At 38.8% G+C, this 25,201-nt stretch overlaps 2 protein-coding genes across 5 annotated transcripts in view; both read left to right on the top strand.

The window, feature by feature from the left end:
• The window catches only part of LOC138026665 (mitochondrial import inner membrane translocase subunit TIM50-like), a 14,457-nt gene extending 9,323 nt beyond the window's left edge, over positions 1-5,134 (top strand). The window contains exons 9-10 of the mRNA XM_068874101.1: positions 1,008-1,222; positions 4,841-5,134. Of these exons, the coding sequence (XP_068730202.1) occupies positions 1,008-1,222; positions 4,841-4,861 (236 nt within the window). The 3' untranslated portion in view covers positions 4,862-5,134. The remainder of the gene's footprint in view (positions 1-1,007; positions 1,223-4,840) is intronic.
• A 3,057-nt stretch (positions 5,135-8,191) lies between these two features.
• The window catches only part of LOC138026190 (delta-like protein 1), a 49,586-nt gene continuing 32,576 nt past the window's right edge, over positions 8,192-25,201 (top strand). Inside the window, exon 1 of one of the 4 annotated variants that reach the window (XM_068873418.1) lies at positions 8,192-8,298. The gene's annotated coding sequence lies outside the window, so the exon portion shown is untranslated. Of the gene's footprint in view, positions 8,299-13,564; positions 13,708-16,196; positions 16,289-20,852; positions 20,989-25,201 lie in introns of those variants that run through there. The other 3 variants (XM_068873419.1, XM_068873421.1, XM_068873417.1) reach the window with 3 other exon arrangements.

Here is a 25,201-nt window from a genome sequence, read left to right as displayed (position 1 = left end):
TGAAGTCCGCTAAAAATAAAACAAGTCGCACTATTTATAGCGACATGCAAGGAACGAATATTCCTGCTTGGGCTGATTGAATGATTCGCCTGTAGACCAAGATCCTCGATACTTTCAGCGGCCACTGTCTCGCTCAGATTTACTCGCGTTTAATCATTTTGCCACAGGTGTTCAGTCCCCCTCGAAAATAGAATTGATCAAAAGCTGTCCTCTCTCTTCTTGATTTATAAAACAAGCATCTTAACTTGCAAAACATGGAGCTTGACATTCGAGGCCCGGTCCTTCAATATATGAATTGTACAACAAGAGAGGTAACATAAATTGCTGGGAATGTGATTTGGTCAACAAACAAATTGATGCTAATTGTTGGCAACTTGATTGTAAATTGTGTGACTTGTTTTATTTTTAGCGGACTTGATATTTTGTCACATTCGGCGTAGCATATCTTAGCAAGTGTTATCGAAATCTAAAAAGGAAAACTGGGGGTAATCACGCATCTTTCGAAGATAATTAATCGACAATATTTGTAAAAGCTTTAAAATAGAAAGCAATGTATGGCGCTCTTTTCCAAACTGAAAAATGCGTGGTTACTCCCAATTTTCTTTTTGAATACCAAGAACACTTGCTAAGTTCTGCTTTCTCCGCATAGTTTTAAACCGCGCAAAAATATCCCTGTATTAATAAGCACCACCCATAGGAAATCCGAGTATCTCGAGATGCGCAGAACGTATGCGCAATAACAATAGTAGGCACCGTCCTTAACCCTAGGCTACAGGCGGCCTATACTCTGGATGATTTATGGTTCACAGGTCGTGATGTGTCACGAATGTTTAAAAGCGAAATTCAAAGTGCATTGTTTCGAAAAGAAGACATTTAACAAGTTTAAAACTTGCAGACGATACACGATATCATAAACAGTGGCAGGTTTCCATTTTGCTCCTCATCTCTTGCGGTGAAGAAGAAAATGAGAGATTTTTTCATGAAACTGGTATTACCTTCATCTACAGCCATTGCTACCTCAAACGTCGAAGACATCCGTACAGTGTTGGACTTTTATCGACAAGAGGACGATATTCTTGAAGCCTTTAAGCGAAACCAGGCGCGGTTGCGTGAAGCCGAGGAGGCCAGACGTAATCAGTTGAATCAAAAACACGGCGGAACTTCAACTTGGTCAGGAATGTTTGGCAGAAGCTTTAGCTTTGGCCGGTCAAGCAACAAAAGTGTGAGTTCATTTAACCTTGTCACTACCATCTGTTTTAGACTAAGTTGTGTTTTTAAAAAGTAAAAGGTTGCGCAGTTTGAGGGATTTAAACGCGCGCTGTAGTGTCCTCGAGACCGCGACAGTAGTATTTTTATGTCGGAACCGCAAGATGAGTAGTGACAAATATTACTTGGATTTTCACTCGCGGCTTTCACTGCTCGTTCCTTGAGGCTTCCCCGCACGCGCACGTTACACGCGCACTTTATTACCATGGGTTACGCAACCTAGGAAATTCCGAGAACGTTTTGGCTCTGTCGTTCACGAGGATGTAACGAAACAATAGGTATTTAGAGACAATGATCACAATAACGTAATGTTCATAGTTGGCTGACACAAACAAGAGAACAAATGAAGGATTGTATTCGTCAATCAACATGGCGGCGATGATGTGACGTCGAAACCACTTATATTTATTTGATGTTCTATATACTCAATGTTTATTGTCTCTCAAATAACGGCATAAAGTGAAGCTTGAGGTTGGACGGAAGCAGGCGATTCTAGTGCCATATATATTTTCTGTGTGCAGTTTATGCGCAAAAATTTGTAAAACGGTTGTATGACTGTATCCCTAAGCGAAATTTTTAGAAAAACGCTTCTCCCCTCTAGAATCTTTCTCCTGCTATGATCCATCTGGAAATTGAGACTTTTAATGGGTCGTGATATCGCCAATCGGGATTAAAATTACAAACGATCCTTGAAAAACGTTGTAATGAAAGCTAAAATATTTTCATCATAAAGATTTTCCTGTTAGCAGTCGTCTCTTTTACTTTTGCGTTCGCTGGGCTGACGAGTACCGGAAAAGAGACGTCTGCCTTGAGTCGAAATTCACTTTGATCCAACCACAACGTCCACAACCATGGACGGTACTCTTCAAAGCGCATGCCCCCATTATATGTTTGCTGGCTGTGACTTGAGCCCGGATTTCGCTGTTGTTAAGTCAGCCCACACAACAAGAAGTATCTTGGTCGCTTAGTAACCGCCACGCATGCGCAACAAAGTGAGTTTCGACCCATGGCAGAGGTCCCTTTTCCGGTACTCGCGATGGTCAGGCCCAGCGAACGCAAAAAGAAAAGATACCTCTGCAGAAAAAATGTAAATATTTAGCCTGGGCATTGGAAGTGAATATTCTTATTATAATATATTCTTATTAAATAACATTTTTCTTATTAAATAATATTTGTTATTTTATATATTCTTGTTTAAAATTGTGCTTTGGTACACAAATCGTACACCTCAATTGCCCCTTTTTTTAATGCTTGACTTGCTAAGAATAAGCGCCACTTTCTTCCTTAATTAGGGTTGAAAGGCAAACCCAGTTGTGATTTTCTCACACGTGCGCTGATTGGCTTTGTTGATAGCTGGGTCTGATAGTGATTGGACAAACTAATTTCTTTGTTTTCCGTTTTAAGAATTTTCCACTCGCCCCCAAACATGCGTGTTTTCATACGTGTTTTGGAAGGAAAAGGTCTGTTGCGGCGGAAAAGAACTAGAGTCGATCGGAAAAGGAAAAAAAAAACTCTTAAACCTAATATTGTAAGAGGAATCTACAAACGTTTTACGCCCTTCAAGAAATTGTTCAAGTATTGCTTTTTAGTTCCTAGCCCGCCGACAATTGCGTCTAAATAACGGTGAATACTTACTTCACTTAATGACCGCACGATCTTAAAAAGTATAGCATCTCCAACAAAGTTCTGCTGTTTAAGTGTTTTAAATTTTCGAGGGATTGCATTCTTCGTTACTTGTAGCAATATTTTCACCACAATTTATGCATGTATGCATATTTTTATCGGAAGATGGATTCCACGCGAGCAAATTTCTTTTTTGCGACGAGACAATTTCGAGCTGTGTTATCTTCGAAAATCTGAATTTCAAACGTCATCCCATTTGAGGATGTCTAAAATTTTTAGGTTGTATCTGCTCAAGTATATTGAGTGTGTCGACGAAACTTTTCTATATACGATGCAAATGCTTCGCTTATAACTGACGAGTTTTCATTTGGCAAGGCAAATAAGAGGAGCTTTTAATTAATAATGATGATGATGATGATGATAATAATAATTTTAATAATTATAATTATAATTATAATTACAATTATAATATTTATCTATAAAAGGAGATGTACATCTACTCAAAATTATTTAGTTGAGGAAAACGTTTGTGGTGTCCCTTGAGAATTCAATGAAGGATCCCTTTGATTTGATATGGCGAGGAAGAGCGTTAAATTCCATCGGACCTGTAAAACAAAAAGATTCTTGGCGACCTCAAGGTTGACTTTCAGAAAATTAATGTCATTACAGCGTCTAGTCGTAAATGTGTGTACAGAGGCATTTAAATTAAAATAAGTATTCAAATAAGGTGGTACTGAATCATCAGGGCGTTTTCTAGTTAACAAGACAATCTGAAATTGTCGACTATTTATCAAGGGTACTAGACCCAAAGTAGCATTTCAGCTCTCTAGTATCGAGTCCAGAATTTGGAAAAAATTTACTTCACAACTCTGTGCTGTAAACTCTCGAGTACATCAGAGTTAACTTTTCCACACCCGTGCTAGGCCACATCACAGTAGTCAAAAATGCGTAAAATCATCGTCTTGTAGCGGCATTGAGCTGCAGCCATGGGAATAGAGATTCTCAAACGCCTTAAAAACATCCAATTTTACGTTTTTTCATTTTACGTCGAGTCGCACCAAATTTGTCTTGTATTCAGAGCTTTGCAGAGGATTCAAAAAGCCTCCGCAAACTCTCAAAAGCACATTGAGATCACCTGCTGTTATGCCTGTCTCTGCTTTACAAGCCATTTTTCGCCCTTAGGCTGAACGCGGTGAGTAACGTATGCACTAGCAAATGTTCGTCGTACAAAACCCTGACGTTTCAAAGTAGTTCTTGGATAGTTTACAAATATCGTGTCAGGCCCTCCTTAACTTGCCGCCGTCAGGAAATGTCATCATTTGACCTAAAGGTTGGATCCTTCTGAATTTCCTTGCCGATAAAGAACAAAAATAGCACGTACAGAGCGGTGTAAATAGAACTGTGTTTGACCCTTTGAGATCACCGACCAACACGGTTATTATCTTTCATCGCACGAACTGGCATTTAACAAGGCCTAACATGTGCGTCGCATATCGGCATTTTGCTGATGAAATTGAGAGATAATATGGTGTCGCGTAGATCGGCGAAATTCAAGACTGTCGTTTCACCTTTTTCAAGTTTTATCCGTTGTTGTGCTCGCTGGCAAAAAGCTACGATAGCACAGGAGAATAAACTTTTAAATCGCAAGCTGTAGCAAGAGCCTCGTTATAGTCCTCTACGGAGACTCGTAGAAAATAACTGCAGTTAACACAACCACCACTCAATTGCCACTTGACACTTGAATAATGAAATGCTTGATCAATGTGGAAACTTTTCCAGATTCGTTTCTCTATTAAAATTCTGCTTTGCCGCAGTGTCTAGTGCTCAGAAATATAATTAGAGACAACCACTCTCCCTTTCACACAGTTTTTCTCTGAAAAGGTTTATTGCAGAGAAGTCCACGTAATGTCTTCTTCTTATTCTTAACTTGCTACTCTTCGTTCTTGTGTAGGTAAGCCCAGAGAATAAATGAACGATCTCCTTCGATTCCCTAAGCAACCTTAGTGGCAAGCAAGAAAGACAGCAACCCTCTGACATTCACCGAGGAAACAAGAACTGCCGGGGATATTGGCAAAAATGTCTGTCCCTCGTCAAAAAGAGAACAATTTGGACATTGTGGAATTTCGCGTAGTCTCTACTTACCGCTTGACATGACAGCAACAAATGGCTCGAATTGTTTCTCAGGTTATATGCCTCTGCTCTTGTGTCGTCCAATAAAAAACACTGGGACACCATCAATAGCCAATAACAGTCTTCTTCCTTGTTTAACGAAGCTTATGAACCACGCCCAATTATAGGATCACTTATGTCCCCACTTTCGCGAATCCTGTGGGATTTACCGCATTCTTTGTTTGCTGCTTGGGAGCTAGCAAAATCCGTAACTTTCCATTTCCCAATTTTATCTTTCAAACACCTTCTTCTGCTCCTTAACAGAATTCCAAAAATGGATTTTTATCAATTTTTCATAGATGCATTGTTGGCGTGAAATTCCCTCGCACTGGTATCCAATCGCTGTTCATTAAACCGCAAGGCTCGATTCTTAGTTTAGGAGCTGCTCTGCATTTAAGGGCGTATCTGTACAAAACGCTGGCAACTCCATGATGTCAGCTCTCGTCAGATGTTGTTTGTCAAGGCTAAAAGAGCTTTTTGAGCCAACAAATCCCTCGATTGCATTTACTAAAGGGTGGCCCAACAGTAATGCCTCTCTCTGCGCACGACGACGATTTGAAAAATCCACTGGCAGTGTCAGCGGTGGAAGCGCGCTGTGTGTTATTTTGAACACCCGGCAACACATTTAGATGGTGTTATCTTATAAACAAGCTCTTGAAGTGGCTAGAGAAGTAAAGAGCGGGAGAAGTGGCTCTTTCTGGTGTCGAAGGGAACAGCGGTAAAAGTAACTTCATTATGCTGTAAATACAAGTACTCGCGAAGAGATAATAACAGCAATGCCCAACAGATAGAGTAAAACAGGTCCTCCTTTAAAATTAAGTTGTATTATTAGAACAAATGTTGATCAATTGTTTGCCTTTTGATTTGTGTTCAATGCTCTATGCTGCTATTCTCACCTTTCGCTCCTTAAGTATTCAGTGCTTTTCTGAAAACAAACCGGCAAAATATCCTTCACTTGCAGTGAAATCTCGGCCCCAAACTTACAGCATTCGCAAAACAGGACCATTTGGATCTGATATTTATACCTGTTTGCCATTTGCATATAACTGTTGTCGAGGTTAGACCGTTCAAACGAAAGCTCCACAACAAACGAGTGTTTTCATTAGTTGGCGTTGTTATATTGTTAATGCTATGCTAAAATTTTCACCCACGACGTAGCTTTGGCTGAAGGATAAAGTTTTATCCAATGACAAGCACGAAAGGACACATTTCTGTTGCAATTGTCTGCTTCATGTATACCTTCACGAGGTCAAACGAAAGGTACAGACAAGTTTTCTTGGTACAGAATAGTTCCAGAACAGACCTTATGGATTACAATTGACTTAAAGTCGATCATCTTTCAGACGGAAAAGGAGGTGAAACAAATATTTTGTCCAAACTTCATATTCTGAGTGCTCATGAATAATCTAAAGCGACCATGTGATAAAACGCTTATTGACTGAGTTTAGGTCGGGCCGGACCGGAAAATATTTGTCCCTCGGTCTTGGTGCACGAACCTTGCCGCGCACGGTCCGTACTCCATGACCTCGGGTCAAATATTTTCGTGTCTGGCCCTCCCACTCAGTCAATAAGTACAAATTTCTTTGCCAAAGTGATTATCTCACTTAGCCTCGTTTGAATGGAATTGGGCTCGTAACCGAGAAATACTGAACAAAACCATTTAGGAATCACGTCTCAATGCATAACATTATCTCTATAAGGTTTTAATTGACATACTAGCAATGTAAGGTTAATATAACAAATGAAAAGCTACATAAACATAGATAAAAAGTACTTATTATTATCACTTGGCCCTTACGGCCCCGCGCGTGCTTTCATTGTAATAATATTGGGGAAATCCCCGTATGAGAGCCGCACGGATTAGCGCGAGCAGGGCCGGAGAAAGCTGTACTGCTCCGAAAGATGCGATTTTAGATGATTTTCGTCGCTTTTAACCATCCAAGTTATTTACAGCCAGAAAAGCAAATGGAAACAATATATTAGATAAATTTTCTGTGCAAATGTTTGTGTGGTGAAAGAAAAACCTTTAAGTTATAAAAGGGATACCAAAATATTAAATAAAAATTTCTATATAACACTGCGAAATTCCATTTTCGACTTCGCCAAAAAAACCAGTCTGCCTCATAACACAAAGAAATTTCGAAAGAAACTAAACAAGATGGAATGTCGAGTGAAGTGTACATGAAAAATATACTGATTTTGGCTTATCCTTGCTGTAATAACCAGTGAAAATTACCCAGGGATGGCGTTCAACAAAGACAATAGTTGTTTTAAAAAACGGTTACATAAGCCTGTCGGATTTTTGCACCTATGTAGACGCTAATTTTTTTAGTTTAAAAGAGCCTGTGTGGCAAGCGTTTACATATGATCATCATCATATCCACTTTGTTTACCTTCGAATTTTAGAGTAGCTTGATTTAGCTAGTATCTTTAAGCATTTACCCTCCCAACCATGATACAACACAGAGAACAGACCACAACACTGGGAACTCCATGCCCTAATCTTTGCGAACAGCGTGTGGATTCTTTTTCGTCCCACAGGGTTATAAACATTGAAGGCCTCAGTACGGTTTATTTTCGTTATCCGAGGGGACTATAGAGTCTAACCATTTGCAGATGCCATTACAAAGGCAGCACTTTCTCCTCAGTTGTTTAAAGACACTAAGTGTTGGTCCGGCCGGAGTCGAACTCACGCAGCCCGGTGCTGAACTAAGTGATCCACGACATGTTTTGGCCGTGCGAAAAATGGGGCGGGACAATTTTTCGCGCGGCTGAAACATCGAAAATCTTGCATGTTCTCCGCGCGGAAAACGCTTGCCACGCAGACAAAGGTAAAAGATCACGCTGCACTGCCACTAGCTGTTAATGGTCGATTTGGAAATGCGATCCTGCGTAATGTAGTGAATGTCCTTTAATTTATCCAAGCTAGTGTTCGTGTAATCCGGCTTGATTAGTTAGCAATCCAAAACCTAATTCATTTTTGAAAGATTACATCAGAAGAGTGTTATTTTGTTGGCAGATAAATTCTTTAATTTGAATTTAACCTTTTCATAGCTGTCATCCAATATTATCCGGTAATATCATCTAACAAGACAGCATGCTGGTCACGCGATTTTTGGAGGAAATAGCCTTCACACAAATCCTACCAGCTTAAGAGCCCAGAGCCTTATCAAAATAATCAGCAATTTGAGGCGACAAGAAACGGATTAATAATGGCTTAACGTCTTCGGCCAATTAAAGGTAGGCTAGCATATTATCCTCGATTAATTACCTTTAATCTATAAATAGAAGGAGCGGTTTTGGGGTATGATTTGTTGTGACATAACACAAAAAATATCTGCCACGGGTTTTCTGTTATACGTTATTCTGTATATATTTGGTATTCCCTTGACTGAAGAGTCACGATATAGAGTCTCGACAGTAAGGGCATTGTCTGTCCTAACGGAAAGCGTACTCAAATCTATATAGTCCGCCGCTGTTCACGCCTTCTCAAAACTTAATGTTTAATGCCAGTGTTCATTTTTTTATTGCCAAATAGTAACTCAGATTGAGGCTATTAAAATGGGTTTTCTAAGATTAAACTGATATCAATCAATTTATTTTATCCGTTCATCTATTTACTGCTGCAAAATATTTTTTTAAGCCGGTTTGACCCCGTCCCCTCTAATCCCCTCCCCCACGATTTTTAAAACCTTAATTAAACTAGCTCAACAATATGATTAAGACGTATTATTAACATCTTCATTGGGAAGAGAAAAATAGGATCTTCCTTAATGAGAGATGTCTAATTATCGAGATAGTAATTAACTTTAACGAGATAATTAAGTTAAGGAAAATGTGTGTTGGGACCAACACAGGAGTTCGATAGCTTGATTCCAAAGCCATGACTGTAGTCCAAGTAAGGGCTTAGATTATTAAATTGAACACTATGTTCAGGGTCGACGCGATTTAACATATCTTAACCCCTTAACTGTACCGAGCTGTTGACACTTGGCCGCTGAACATTCTCCTAACGGCTAAAATTTTCATTAACTCGTGCGAATTATAAGAATTTTCGCTGCTATATATATATTTTTGATCTTGTGTTTTGTTTTGTGACATGCAAACGAAAGGTCTCTTTGGACTTTTCCCTGCAGGAGCTCGTTACAATTTTTAGTAATAACACAGTCCATCACGTAGGTATGTAAAAGCCGTGATCAGGTCATTACATGTTAATGAACAGCAACATCTTGAAAATTAGCAATTAACGATTCGAAGAATTCTCGTTTTGCAAACTTTTCCAAAGATTTTTACGTCAGACACTCAGCAGGAATACTACATAAGACTCTCGCGTGAGAATCAGTCTAGCAGTCATTTCTATCTCACAGTGAAGTGTCATGAGAGCTTTCCATCTCGGACGCTATCAGTTTTACGTATACTGAGAACTAAGAGATTCTGGCCGCTTGGCTCAGATTATAAGAAAGATGTGGTAGATAGTCTCAGTTGAGGACTTGCAGTGTTAATGTAGCCTGAGGCTACCTACAATCAACCCGAACACTTAACATAGGTTTTTGAGCCATGCGCACAGGAACAAAACTTGCCTGGCTGCATTCTGTGTTATCATTGGTCGTAGTTGATGTAAGCTAAAAAAACGTGCATACTACCTTTGCCCGAACAAAGCTTCGTTCTCATACCACAGTCAAATAAGAATGTGAGAAAGTCAATACAACGAAGCATAAAGGAATGGAACTCACTGATTTCTTGAGGTAAATGTCAATACCAATTTCGATTTGTCCTCTCGATAGGAAGACACATTGAAGGGAGAATGGCTGCCTACGCATCGTGCTTATACACTCGCTGTCGCTTCCATTCTCACTTTGATATAACTATGAATATAGCGATAAATGCTAGCATGTAAGCCTAATTAGAAAGAACATATTTTCAAGTGAATTTCCCGTTAGTAGCGTGCTCTGAGACGTTGTTTTCCCCTGTTCAATTTGCCAACAGATTTAAACGAGTAAGTAAACATTTATTTTAGCGTTTTCCAACTCGCAAAATATTAGCTTTCTCCGATTTGCCGTTGTTCCTTCGCTCAATTTTGTCAACAGAGCTAGACGAACTAGTAAAAATATTTTAAAACGTTTTTTGACCTCGCCAAAAAAAATTGAATAAAGTTCAGTTTAGGTTAGAGAGACAAAAGCACGAGTCAATTGCCTTCAGGAACCAAGCCTGCCTTCTCTTAGGGTGCGTTCGATTGGGAAATCTGGATTAAGATCTTGAAATCTGGATCTTCGGAATTCCAGTCGAACACAAAACTGAAAACGGGTTTTGTCCCGGATTTCACCAAAAAAAATTCCTTTCTGACATGGATTTCCAATTAGTGAAATCCGCGACAAGATATGTTTTCAGATTTTGTGTGCGATTGGGAATCCGGATTTCCCAATCGAACGCACCCTTTGTTGTTCAGTTGACACTGGGCCAGGTTCATTCAACTGAACGTCGTTAGCTCAGTGGAGCCCATATTCGTACAGACTTTCTACTGGATACGAAACGGGTCGCACTCATATGAGAAAAACGGGTGTAACATATCGTCAAAAGGTGAAACTCAATGCCTCGATTAGTAGCATGTAGCAAGTCATTCCAACTAGCCCGAAAAAAAATTGATGAGCAGGATTGATTACTGTTCTTCTGTAGTTTGAATTCACGCCAAGAAATCACTTGCTCCTCAGAATTCATTAGCCCTACAGCAAAATCTACTAGCCCCAGGCTATCGGACACCACTTTCTTTGCGCGCTGTCTTAAAGGCAGTCATTTTTCACGCAAAAGAATGCAAGTATTCTCGACAAAGGCAGGTTAACTCCATCTACCGCATGTGTGTGTCTCTAACTGTGGTGATTCCTGTTTGCAAAATTGTGCACATGACACTTGCCGCTTTTCTGGTATTTAAACAAGAACGGCCTGTTGTAGCCTGTTATTGTTATTTCTTCTTGTTTGCGTACGTCAATAACCAAGCAACCAACGTGCAAACAAAACGAGTGGGATCTTTCTTTCAAAGCAACACTTGAGAGAATGGGTTAGAGTAGGTCACGTTCCTAGCGGATGGATCAGTGCCGCTTCAATAGCAAAAACTCGCTTACCGCGATGAATAAACTTGTTTGATAATTCAGAGTTTGTCATAAAAAGGCATTTTCAAAAACACTTGCGCGGTTCCATATAAAACTTCAAAATTGGCTTGACTGTTTTTTTTTTTTGTTTTTGCTAAAGAGAGCGCCGATGTTACAAAAACACTCAGAAAGGGCGCCAGACAACGGCAAGTTGGACTGATGGTAAATGTTGATGAGCTCTTGAAAGCAAAAGGACCCGCGCGCGAGCACGGAATTCTTGGGCAGATAGTTCCGCCGAACTTGGCCTTTTTTCATACAGTCATAAAAACATCGGTTTGTGCTGAGTCAATGGACGAAATGAGAGCCTTCAATAGAATATTGCCCGAGTATAAGCAGCAGTATTGTTTCGATCGTATATTCCCTTTTTGAGGTTATTTGTGAGTAATCACAAAACTAAAACTCGCTCATGCTCTTATACGAGCACACCGTGAACTCTTTTTGTGCAAAAGTAAACAAACAAAGATGTCAAAGCACGCTTCTTTCTGTGTTTGTCTATTTTTAAGGGTTGCCGTATGTTAAGTGAAATTCTGAAAAAGGTGTTTAACCTAGCAAATATCGCAAACGCCATCACTTTGGTATTTGCGCGGTTGTTCTCATTCCTCGCACGCTTACAAACAGGGGCATCTCCTGGATATATTGTTAAGGTTTTATATTTTCTTCCTTATCATTGGCAAGGAAGAAGTTTGGAGAGAATATTAACGCTAAGGTATTTTATTTCACGCGTTTCATTTTCAATCCATGACGCACGATTGGTGATTAAAAGGATGCGCGCTCGTCTTAAAAGAGTGCCTGAATTTTGGACGCCATATTGTTAAAAAGGCGGTCCTTGCAAAGGTTGTTTTTAACGTAAGCAAAATTACGCTTTCGCTCTGTCACTCTTCTCTGCAAGTCTAGGTATTTCTTCTTAGGGCTTTACACATGTTTAGGTCACAATTTGAGAAGGAATTTGAATTTGAAGAGTACGATTTACTTGTATTGCTAAATCGCTTAACAGAGTCGTAAACCAGCGTGAGATGTGAAGAGCCTCTTGAGAAACCTCTTACACAATGTTTAACAGTTCGATAGAATTATTCTAATAGGATTATTATTTTGATAATATTCTAACAAAATCAAATTCTTTCCCTTTTTTCACGCTTAAATTAGTTTCTTTTCAAAATTTCCGACCGCACCTGAAGAACCCATGGGCAGTTTGGTCAGTTTCAATTAATGGATTTTAAATGATTTTCACGGCATTTAACTCGTTGCATTTGTCAAATTCCTTTAGAAACCAAAACGCAATATTAACTAGCTAATATACTGTATTGTAAAGAAGGGAAAACGTGTCGGGAAAAACTAAAATATAACACAGGGCCCCCCTCTCTGGTGTGTCTTTAACCGTTTTCTCTTGTGTGTTAAATGGCATAATTAACAAAGACGACTCCCAACGGAAGAGACCTTTTGTTTTCTTAATTAATCCCTACAACTGTGAAATTGAGTCGAGTTATTAAAATTAAGAATACTACAGTTACAATGCTCCGAGTCTCTGCTCAGAACTTCCTTGTTTAGTACAAGTAAGCGGACCCTTCGATGCGATCATAAGCCAGTGTTTCTTGGTCAACAATTCCAGCAATTTTGCGGTCGCCCCATTTAAGAGACAGTCGTCAAAACATTGCTGCAAACAATTGATCGTGTTGATCAAAATAGAAAACTGGCACATTTCTGACAAATAAATCGAGTCTTGCTCTTCAGTTGTAGTTTATAATTTGACAGGATTATTCGCCAATTTTATTAACACCTTATTTCTGACTGACAGTCTGACACCTTCCAGTATTTTAATAGAAAAGTTATGATTTTATGTACGCTTCAAAGATCACGGACAGTTCCCCACAAAGGTAGGATTTTACTGAACAGGAAAGGTCGCCAGCACTAAAGCGGTAGCGGTACTTTTGCGGGTAAATCTTAACTGGTGTTCAAAGGCAGTTTCTAAGAAAGCAAATTGGTCTAGGCGTGCTGATCGTTTCAATCTAAAAAACGGAAATGAGTCATTTCTAAGTTTACGCAAATTGTACTAGATACTTTGTTATCCGCAAGGAAAAAACACAACTCAATCGCAGAGAAACGTGTAGAATTTACTTGAAAGTTTTCAACGTGGAATCAATTCAAACTATGTCGACGTCCTATTACATTTTAAAATCAAACATGGGAAGTTCAAGAAGATTGTCCACTCAACAAGTTTTGTCTTCGAATATTGAATTAAGACATATTACTAGTCCAAATATTGCCCCGAATTAAGAGGCATTGTGGTTTAAATGAATGCCACCTCCCAGATTGTTCTAATTCTGCTACCTGACTGATATGGCTAGAAAAGCTTACTCACCTAGATACGGCAGCCACTATTTTGGACTTGCTTGGGCACTCGCAACTGATCAGTGAAAACAAAGTCTTGACGGGCAACACAACACGGAGATATGTCAAAGGAGTCACATGTTTATTTTTTCTGACACGCGTATCGAAGAGGTTTTTGAAGGTAAGCAAACAAACTCGCAACTAGTGTATTTTTATTTATTGGCTAGATATCTTTTCCTCGATCATGCGGTGATTTCGTTTCCTTTTCATTGACAAACATTTTTATCTCTATAGACCAGTAAAACGTCTCGCAGTGATTAGTTTATCTTCAAAGTAGTACTCAGTTGAAGTCTAGTAGTTATGAGAAATCTGATTGTGATTTGTAAGTTTTCACGACTTAGTTCGTGCCTCTATATTTCCATATGGTATCGTATTTTAACTGTTACACAACAATAGATTAAAAAGTCAACTCATAGTGCCTTGGATGGAAAATGAATTGTCGTTTTGCTAAATTTATTTAATGCAAGGAAAGGCTTATTCAGTTTAATTCTGAACTGGCTGAGCTATTTTAAATCGCACTTTCTAACTTTTATGTTATCCTTCCGATTCATATAACAAGTCCATTGTGGTTTCCTGAAAGAGTTACCATGAACTTAGTCATTATAGCTGAGAACAGTGGCTTGCTAGAGTTTCCGGGGTATGGGAGTTCGCTATTTTAATCAAACGTGACCTGCAGTTAGTTATCGTGGAGAAGACGATTAACCATTGTGAAATTAACAATGCGCGCTAAATCGAACACTCTTAAACCGGATGAAAAGGTCGTCATTACCACTTTCACAATTATTACCGTGTCTCTGTGAAACACTTCAAAGAGGCTGATTTTAAAAACGGTAAAATCCAGTTTTGGAGACATCAGTGTGTAAGTCAAGAGCTGATTGAAAAAGCTTGTTGCTTTGTTGATAAGTTCTTAAGGATTGTTCCAGATAAAAACACTCATTTACGAGACTAATATTTCACAGTGTACTGTGCGTGATCACGAGCTTTACTTAACAGCGTGATGTATAGAAATATTAGCAAAAATCGAAAATTCCCGGTGGCGGAAACATAATTCGACTTTAAGTCACAGTTAAGCCTTGTTAAGCCTTAAGATTCAAAACATGCTACTAATTTTGCGTCCTTCCGAGATGTTTTTTGCTCTGGGCCATTACGTGGAAATTAAATCATTCAGTGCAAAGGCCTTCGCAATATTCAAGAATCAATATAAGTTAGTAAAGATTTCAAAAGAGAATCAATACCCGTTGTTAAATCACATCTTTTGCTATGCTCACATAGATCGCTTTCTCTGCAACGTAACCGCTATAGTTATGATTGTCTGAAAACATTTGAATGCACGCTTGCTTACAACGGATACCAACTCGTTTGCAATACGCCTGCCCGTCTAAAAACTCCCATCCGGTTTAATCGTGAGCGTCCGGATTATAAGAGTATGAGCCTACATGTGTCATCCCAGGCGCTCCGCATTATCTCATTTAGTATACTGATAGATGCAATCACCAAAGTGACTTTAGCATTAGAAACGATCGCACAAGCTATCCACAAGACTTAAACACTCTTTTCCACATATTCATCTCCTCTTTTATTTCAGTTCGTAGTTACGGTGTGACTAACCAAGCAATGGCTAACTGAACCCCCTCCCTCACACACATACATTTCAGCCCTGACCCCCTGCGTGTGATTAGGGCAGGCTACCCAGCAGGATGGTGGTATTGACCTTAGATGAAATGATGGTACTTCTATCATAGCGTCAACATGTCTGCGCCATTGTCATCTTGCTTAAAAGGGTGGCGAGTAGCCTTTTATATCTCTGAGCGCAGAATGGAAGAGTAGACATCTTGTCCGGCGAAACCAAGTACAGTGCTAACCAATATTCCATGGTGCGGTCTAGTGAAAGACATTAACAGTAACCTTGGTTTGATCCCAAAAAAAGTATTTCATCCTTCATCGATATTTTCTCCTCAAGCATTTCAAATTAAAACGATGCTCTTACAACAAAAGAAGGGGAAACGCTTAATTTTGGTCTTAGCACCCTGTCTCAGATGATTTGTGATAATTACTTCAAAATTGCGATTATGCTTTTGGCGATATATTTAATGAATTTGGAAAGTTGTAGGCGACTCTTAATTTTCTTGTTAAGTTAATATAGGGAAATGGGGGGTGGGTGTATTTATGTGACTTTAAATTATATAACACTGATAACACTGATACGGCTAAACACAAAATGTGATGACAGAAAGACAAAAGGAAGTAAGCGCATGGAGAAAAAAATAAGCGAAGGCTTAAGCATTTGCTTACAGTGCTTTATTTTTAGCATTAGATGTGGTGCATTGCTTCACAAGGAACAAATAAACACCAATAACCACTCACTCGTATGTTTCTGAGTTGATATCGCCAATGACAGTGTTTAGACAGTTAATTTCCTGATTGAGATAAGCAACGAGACTGTTTTACACCAATATTCAAGTTTCTCTCAAGTGCGTTTTGACGCAGACGATCCGTTATTTATTGGCTCGCTTGGCCTTTAGTGACGTACCATCTTATGTATTAACTTAACGATATGGGCGTTTGCCAGAAACTAAGTCATTTAGCTTGCGGCCAAGATAGCAGACAAACATTTCACTAACGGCACAGTTTCTTCCTGAACTACACGCTTTCTACGGTCGCGATAATTAAGATTTAGACCTTGCTTTCTTCAACGCAACAAGGTAAGGAAGGGTGCTTGCAATAACACCAAGGTGTTTCCTCGCTAAACCAATTCAGTAAATCAGAAAAGTTGGTTAGTTTAGTCAGTCCAATCTTAATTTGCCTTGTAAGAAATAGCTCAGACATCCGGCCAGCTTTCGGTTTTGGTCTCTGCGGCAGAGATGTGACCAGAAATCGATCGAATCGAGGGCTGAGGCACCAATTGCGCCACTTCCCAATTAAGTCCTCTTTATCCGATTAATTCTTCCGTTGCAGGCCTGAAAACGGGGCGCGTTAAAAAGGTAAGCTATTTTTGTCCAAAAGGAATAAAAAATATTATACTTGTAACTTTCCTCTGTTACACAGACGTTGGCTGTGATTCAATATTAATTTGACAAAACAGATGTTACGAAACTTCAGCACATGAGAGCGTACTCTATTTAACAGTACTGGTAACTTGTTTTCAAGTTACCGGAAAGTACAGTTACGGAAATATGACCTTCGTTTCTCAGTTTTTCCTAAAAAGATGTTGCTTGGTTGCACTGTAATCCCAAACAGAACCCCAAAGTGCACTGATCCAGGGGTCTCAACCACTATGGATGAAAATTTGTCTCAGAATCGTTTTGTAATTACCAATGCTCATGTTTGCAAGTTCGCATGGCGTCCTTTTCTTGAGTAAAGGAGTTAAGACTCTTTTTACCTCGCGCATAGGCGAAGAAAATTCTACATCCTGTTAAACGATTATGACGTACACGTCACTGACCTGTTTACCTAGCCACAGGAAACAATTAACAAACAGCATCGCAAAACGACAGGTTGCACATTTTAGAACTGCGTAATTGGAAAATTCTAATTGCTTTCAAACCACAGGGCAGAGGGTTTTTTTTACAATGCCAGCAAATTGTCAGGCTATGTATATATATTGGTGGAACCTTTCTTAAGCGGAATCTTCGAGTCCAAAGTAGAAAATATTTCGCCAAGCAAATTATTGACAGTTAAATTGGATCAACGTTTTGAGCCTCTGGCTGAGGCTTAAACCCCTAGTACAAATTGTGGAAGACGCGAGAAAAAAGGGGTTTAATGTATAGCTTCACGAGCTGGTTGCCGTCCAGCACATAGGTACGGAATTTCTGCCAGAGGAAGCATTAAGAGATCATGCTCGCATTGTACTAAGAGCTTGGCAAATTCACGGAAAGATGCAGTCATGATATAAATGAAAGGTAACGAGCCCTTGGGTAAGAGAAAGGGAGCAAATATTCTTTACAAATACATATAATAGAGAAAGCGCAATGAAACATGTGTAGTGTCAAGCTCGAATTGACATGATATCATCTTATGACAAGTTTTGTTATCAAAGCAGTATTTTAACATTCGCGCACTTTTTTTCCTAATGTTTGAGAAAACCTCTGTTTCAGTTAGTTATTCCTGCAGTATATGAGGTCTTTCTGCTTAAGTCAAAACCAAAATAAGTTTTGTTTTGAGTTATCCCTCGTGGTTGCCAGGTGCAATGCTAATGAGAGAAAGAGATCTCGTATATTGGGTACAGGTCTTGTTTATGCGCATGAAAAATAGTATTCTGCAACACAAGAGCAGTTCTTCAGCACGTGCTTCTTTTTCTTTTAGCCTTGTTCCCGCTGCCATTTTATTTGTTTTGCGGTGGTTGTCTTTAGAACACTTCAAATGCCTGTGCTATAAGTATTACTTAAGAATTTAAGAAAACTGCAGGCAGTTTCATCTTACGGAGAGCATTATGTTCTGACTATTTTGCTGAAGTGACTTTTAAAATAAAGAATTATCTAGAATTGGTCTCAGAAGATCCCAGCTAGTGCATAGTACTTTGAATATTCCGGTTTCAGAATCGTGCCAAAGAATAAACCCTGAGTTTGCCAGTTTAATGCAGACTTCTCACAAAACTGGATCTGATTTAAACCACAACTTTCCGATCGTGAAGTGCAAGGTTAACTTCACTTGAAATAAAACGAAAAACCTTGAAACGAGAACCGTAGAAATTGCGCAGTACAAACACAAATTCATCAGCGTTTGCGGGTCTCTGCGTTCGTATTTTTCCATGTTCCTCATTCTGTATGCCACGTGGAATAGCAGCATTTTCTCACGGTCTGTAATGTGAAGCACGATGCTTGTGATTTGATTTCTATACATATCTTTTTTAATATACCATTCATTTGCGGCAAATTTTATGGTTGAAGTATTTTAATTTCACTTTATGATTGTGTTTAAGGTCACGCTGTGTTTGTGTTTTTGTCTGAAATAGACTTCTCACCTGCTTTTTAATTGCGCCCGCAAGCTCTCTGTCTTATTTTTTCGAGATAAATAAAAGACATAAAAAACAGCTTTGCAAAAGCAATTAGATGCACGCAGTGTTCTCTAACTTTCAGAATTCGTAGTTATATATTCACTATCTTATTTAACTGGAAGGTTTTGACCGAGAGGGCGGGGTTTTGACGGAGGGGAGGGACATTCTATGGTCACGATCTCTTCGTAACTGTGATTTCATTTACATTCTAAATTTTCACACAAAGTAAATGTGACCACTCTGGATTGCTGCACATTTTTTTGTGGTCACAGTATTAATCACATCCCAGGAAGATATCTTCAGCTTCTGTAAAGATTAAATACACGCAGGAAGTACTTTGAATTACCTAAGGGTGGCCATATTTTCTGGATTCTCGCTGTATCAATACCTTCACAGCATAGCCTGGTGTATTTACCAAATCATAATTATTGCAGCATTCTTTGATGCACTTGTCTCGGCCGGAACTTTCCCCATCTTAAGCGCTAGTTGAAACATCGTACTACAGACTCACAATTACAATAATTTGCCACTTTTGCCGGTCCCCTTCCCCTCGCAATGTTGGCTTGCCGTAATTTTCTTAGCTCTTACTATGAGGCAACATTGCGAGGGGAGAGGGTTGCAGGATGTGTCTCAAAAACTTTGTTGCAGGCTGTCAGCCTACGGCTAAGGCACGAGGTCTAGAATTTGGAGCCGTCAGTTGTCTTTTTTTCTGTCGTCCACTTTTACGTAAGCAAATTACAAACTTCTGATGTTTCTTGCTTGTGCACAGAGGAAGGAACAGAGGCTCTGATGACAATCCTTGCAGGATTCCCGTGAACAAGCTGAAACCTCTGCTTCTGAAAAACAAATGAAGGTGTTGGTGTGAAAAAGAATTCTTGTTTCCAAAAACCCATTTTTGAGTAGAGTGAGCTTTCAGGTTGATATTCTCATCTTCTGATGCCGATGTTTTACAAATTTAAGATTTAGGCCCTGTTTACAAGGAAGGAGGGTTACCCCAACAGGAGGGTTGCCCTAGCACTCACACATTTTTTGTTTTGTGTTTACAAGGCAGATAGGGTTACCCTGGTGCTAGGGTAAAGCCAACCGACCTTCGTTGTCACTGCCGGATTCAGTACTATGATACTACCTCAGATACCATGTTGCCGGGTATCTGGATTTTAGGGTGTTGAAGCCTGTCAACAAGTTTTTAAATCCGAGATTTCAATTGTTCCTGCTACATTGAGGGATTACTGAGTGGTCTAAAAGCTTTTTTATTTCTTTTCCAGTTTCAAAGGGCATAAAAAATCTATTTGTTCTCGAGACAAAGCAAAATAGCCAATGTAATTCTCTTTTCATTATTTTTTTCAAGTACACGTTCCATTTGAGTTATCATAGGTCTGATTATTGAAAAGAACACAAATTTGGATTTTTTTGTGTGGATACACACTCACATCCTGTTTCTATACAAGTAATTGATAGGCACGTTGTTTATTCCTGGCGAACTGAATGAACATCGTACGAGTTCTGTAAAATCAATAATAAATCTCTTCAATTTATCGTTATTAATTAATGAAGATTTGGAAACTGAAACACAAGTCAAAAATGAAATTACACTGAATCAGATGTTATGTCTAGTTGTTACTTTATCTACCTTAGGTATTGTTATTTACGGTCGCAAGAGTCAATTCAAAAAGGTAACATGAAAATGTTGCAAACTTCGGTGTACTCTCCCTCAGGTTTTGTCATCTCTGTACATATTTTTGTTTTTGGTCATACCGAAAATCTCTTTTTGGCCGCATAAGTGTTTTCCACATTACTCAATTTTTGAACGTATTATGACGAAAACCAACCGCGCAATTTCTCTGCACGATTTGGTCAAGTCTAAACCCCGCAAAGAAATCAGTTTTCGTCGCGGGCTATGTAGTCAATCTCACAAAACCACAAACTGGTGTGAATCAACAGAGAATTATTTGTTCACAATTTAGAGCGTGGCGATTTAAGTCACCTAACGTGTTTCTAACGTAGCTGTTGTTCATAAATTACAACGCTCTGACAGAAAATTCATCTCCTTCTTGTCACCCTCGTTAATTAAGCCGCCAAACCATAGCAGCCATAACAAAAACCCAATAAACCAAGGAAAATGCCATGTTTGATTATCTTTTCGTGCCGCTCTCCAAAATATATTTATCTTTAACGTTACACGCCCGCGATACATGTGACCAATCAGTCAGCTACTATACAACAGTTTAGAACAGTGTGTCATTTAATTACATAACTGAGTGATGAATATTGTAGCCAATTCTTATTCCTGGGAATTTCCTTCCTAATAAAAATTTCCATGATGACGTAGCTAAAGTAGGAAGCGACGATTTGAGTACATTTGCGCACTTTTACGAGAGCACGTAGCACCATGTGGACTTCGTATTTCAAGTAAGTGCAGGTTTGATTTATTTTCTGTGAAGGAGCCTGGTTGCACTGTACACGATTTCTTGTCTCGTGTAAGCTGCATTCGTTTGACAGTAAAGCTTAGTTAAATTTGCAAGATGTTTGCATTATGCTGGGCCAGTTTAGTTCGCCCACAGAGCAGTATTTTTGAAGATGCAAGCAAAATGTAGTATGAAGTTTTTCTCATATGGTATCCCTGTATCACCAAAACAGCTGGTTCCATATCCGTCTTATTTGTCCTCGTTTTTTCTCAGCATAAAAACACCAACGAAACTAGAAAAAAAAAACCTGAACACATTGACGTTCGGAACTTGAATGTAACTTTTTGGAAGAACTTATCCTGACAGAATTCTTATGTGAAATTTTCTTGCCGGTCCGATCTGGCGCCAATTTCTTCGCTTGGATTGGCACACGTGTTGGAAGTGATAATTTTGAATCGGTCAATATCCATCACTTTTTAATATTGTCTTTATTTTTATCGATGATATTCGCTTGTCGAGTTAAACCAAAGTTCGTTTCACTAAACTCGATAGGATATTCATTTTTTCAAACACAACATTTTACCTTGGTGTTGTAATTTACGTGTTCCACCTACAAATATTGAACTGGTTGTTGAAAGGAATACAGTCGTTGACAATTGATTGAACTTGAAACAAGAGCGACTTTTAGTGGTTCAGAAATCCTCAATAGGCCTGTTAAAATCTGATATACTTTTTGAACATTTAGGGTACCCATTACTATCTATGTAAGAGCCAATATAGTACAGTGTATAGTAGCAATTTTTCTGTCGGCGACAATGTGGAGAGCATATGCAAATAAACAACCGCTTTGTTTTAAACGTAGAAAACAAATTTCCTCGTTTAGAGCCTTGATCACTTGTATGACTCTTTATTCAACTTCTTGAGAGTTCTGCTCGGCAAGCCGTTGTGCCAATTAAGCCACTGAATCATGTTACCGTTGCCTGCAAAGTAAATTCATTGTTACTAAATCTGGGTTCTAAAATGAACAATACTCGGCCGGAGGGAACCTTTCCAGAATTTCCGTCTTCTATCGCAAAAAATTAGCATAACAGCTGGTTCCGGAGAAAAAAATGAATAACAACGTGGTAAAGGATGCCTGCATTTAAATGCACATTCTTGGCGCGTGTTTACTGTAACGTTTCGAAGAAAACCTAAATGAAAGTACAGAACTTGAGAGAAGGGAACTTAATTCTGAGAACTATAGAAATGAAACAGTTATTCGTTGTCATCGTTTGCGAAAAGACAAAGCTGTGAAGAATTCTGCAATATTTATAATGTTCGCATCACCTCTTAAACTTTCTTAGATGGTTCTAGAGCTTTAAGCTCTGCAAATCTTTTCGACGCGCTGAGACACTGTAAGTTTTGTTTCATTTGTGGCTGCACTGAAAAAAGGTCGTAGAAAATTGTTCACTGAAATCGTTTTCGGAACGATTTTTGTCGCGATAAATCAGTTAACGGGTTGATGCTTTCTTCAGTAGTAGAAAGAAAGTCTTGACAAGCGGCCCTGGCTGATGTCTTAGTGGAGCGTGCTAATCGACCTGCTACTTATACCATATAATCATGGGGTATTTGGCACTTTGGATGAAACGAGGCTCGAGCTTAGCAGGTGCCGTGGATTCGGGTAAGCAGGGGACCTCCCTCCCTCGAAGTTTAATTTACCAGGAAAAATCTTCAATGAAAAAAAGGCTATGACTAGTACAGGAGTGTTTTCCACACGATAGTCGAGAGAACAATGTAACTTCCAAATTACTGACAGAAAAAACACCGACGACTGCGATTCACGCGCAACAGTTTTAATTATCGGCTCACTGGCAAATGTGTTTCTGTGACTAATGTACTTTACCGTCGTGTAGTTTGTCAAGTTAGTGTTTGGAATAACCCGCAGCTTCTATTTTGGTGACTGCGAATTAGATTTCTCGCATACTAATTCCGATTACTCTTCTTTTACAAACACTGAATTTTCAATATCGATCCGAAAAATTTCTTTTTGTTTTAGTCATTTGTAAATGGTAGTATTTAAAACACAGCACACACTAGAATATAAAAAGCCATAATGGCAAGAGACACCTTGGAAACGGATTGCCACGGTTACAGCGCCAGTGAATGCGTCGCCTTAACTCGGATAGTGTCAATGACATCTTTGGTGCGCCGGTACTGGCAAGCTAAAAGACGAAACGAGCTATTCCCCGATATTGTCACCTTTTTAAGACGCATGAGCCGATTGAATTATCCCGGGAATCGAGGTAAACGATGAGTTTTCAGCAATTGAACACCTCAAACATCGTTACAAAGTATTTTTATAAGGAAAAGAAGATAATTTTTGTTTTAAATCGTTTGTGATTTAGCACAAACTGTCAGCAGTGCTCGCTTTGAATCAACAATACTTAATTTGTTCTTTAGAAGTAGACGAAATGTATTTATTGGTCACTGAATTTTAACTATGATTGCTCAATCAGATGGCGCTATGGCAGATTGCTGCAGCCAACTTAATATTCGAAGGAGAAAATAGTTTCAGCTAAATGAATATCGTAGCTTTACCAGAAATTTAGTTCTTCGTTGTTATTTTAAGGGAAATAATATGAATTAATTTGCTTGTCATTACTGTTTCAACACTTCTGTCCCCAAAACCGAAAACTGGTTTCTCGTATATTCCGATAAAACGCGTATGTTACACATAAAGGAAGAGCAAGCACACTTAAAAAGCAGAAGTAAGGGACCCAGGAATATAAGACAAAATTGCCAATAATTTTTGAACACTGCAAGCAGTATTAATATTTCACTTTCACATGTTTATTAATTATTATTATTATTATTGTTATTATTGTTAGTAGTAGTAGTTTTAGTAGTAGTAGTAGTAGTTTTAGTAGTAGTATTAGTATTAGTATTATTAGTGGGGTCAATTAACATCAAAGTTTCATTTTCTTGGCAATGTGGTACATGAGAATTTGTTTCGCTCTTCGATTTCATCGTTACGATGTAAAAAATAGTGCTTTATTAAGTGGTGGTGATTGTGTGTTAAGTACGCTAACTGAGAAAGAAACGAGGCCGCAATGAAAGATTTTTGTTTTACAAGCCATTATATGAAACTGTAATGGGGGTTTGTATGAGCTGAAGTTTAAAAAGCTGGCTACTTGGGAGATTAAATTTTTTGAATCACAAAGATAGGTTGGGCTTAAATAAACTAAATCATCATTTTGGCAAAATAGAACGAAATATTGCCTCCGTTACTAAGGAATAGAACCACGGAAAGCGGTAATGTGTAATTTTTCGGTGAATGTTCGTGGGCAACCTTTGAATTTCTCTATGGAAACATTGAAGTAAGAGAGAAAATTTTCTTTGTTTTCGTAATGAGGTAGTAAAGTCACTTAAATCTTGTTGCCCATGGTAATACAATATAGGATATTCATGCTAATGCAAGGACTAGTTGGTCCTGCAAATTCTTGAGTCTTATAGATTCTTGCAGTTGGCGGCTTTATTTGAAAAGGAGGATATTTAGCTTGACGTAGAAATGTGAAATCTTTTCAGTGCAGTTTAGGAGCTGGACTGAGACAATGCAGTAATTTTGTACGGAGCCGGCCGCTTTTGCCGGACAAAGCATTTCTTGTTTTCTGCAAAATCGGTCATTTTAATGGCAAAGGCCACTGTAGAAAAAATCCTCTACATTTGCTTCCGCAAATTTTCAGAACTAATTTGTTGTTTTTAATTAATGTTTGTTGTAACTCTCCTTAATGTTATTTTCCTTCACACATTTTTTGATTGACAAACGCGTTGTACTTACATTTAGGCTGCGTTTTCGTTTTGCGTGTTGCTACAAAAAGGTTTAACTAACTCGGAGAAGTTAATTCAAACGCTAGATAACATAGAGGAAAAGGAGATCAAACAATTTGCATTTGTTGCAGGTTAAGTAAATAAATGGCGCCTTATACCTTACACTTAAGGGCGCTATCCTTTTGACAGAACTGACCGGCCAGACCAGGCATTTGGAAGGTTTAACTGTAAAACGCCTTCAAATTAACACTCTTCGAGGATGATATACACTCCTCCGGAAGAAGACGAGGGTTATCATGCAAGTGTTCCTTGAAATTGTTGGATTTTCTTTGCAAACTGACGGGTCTGTCCGGCCAGTTCTGACAAAAGGAAAGCGCCCTTATTTGTTGACATGTAATATGTTTGTTGGA

The sequence above is a fragment of the Montipora capricornis genome, chromosome 12 (assembly GCF_036669925.1).
Source record: "Montipora capricornis isolate CH-2021 chromosome 12, ASM3666992v2, whole genome shotgun sequence".
In the NCBI taxonomy this organism is placed as follows: Eukaryota; Metazoa; Cnidaria; class Anthozoa; order Scleractinia; family Acroporidae; genus Montipora; species Montipora capricornis.
The sequence above is the reverse complement of the archived record's forward strand: the minus strand, read 5'-3'. Positions and strand labels throughout refer to the sequence as shown.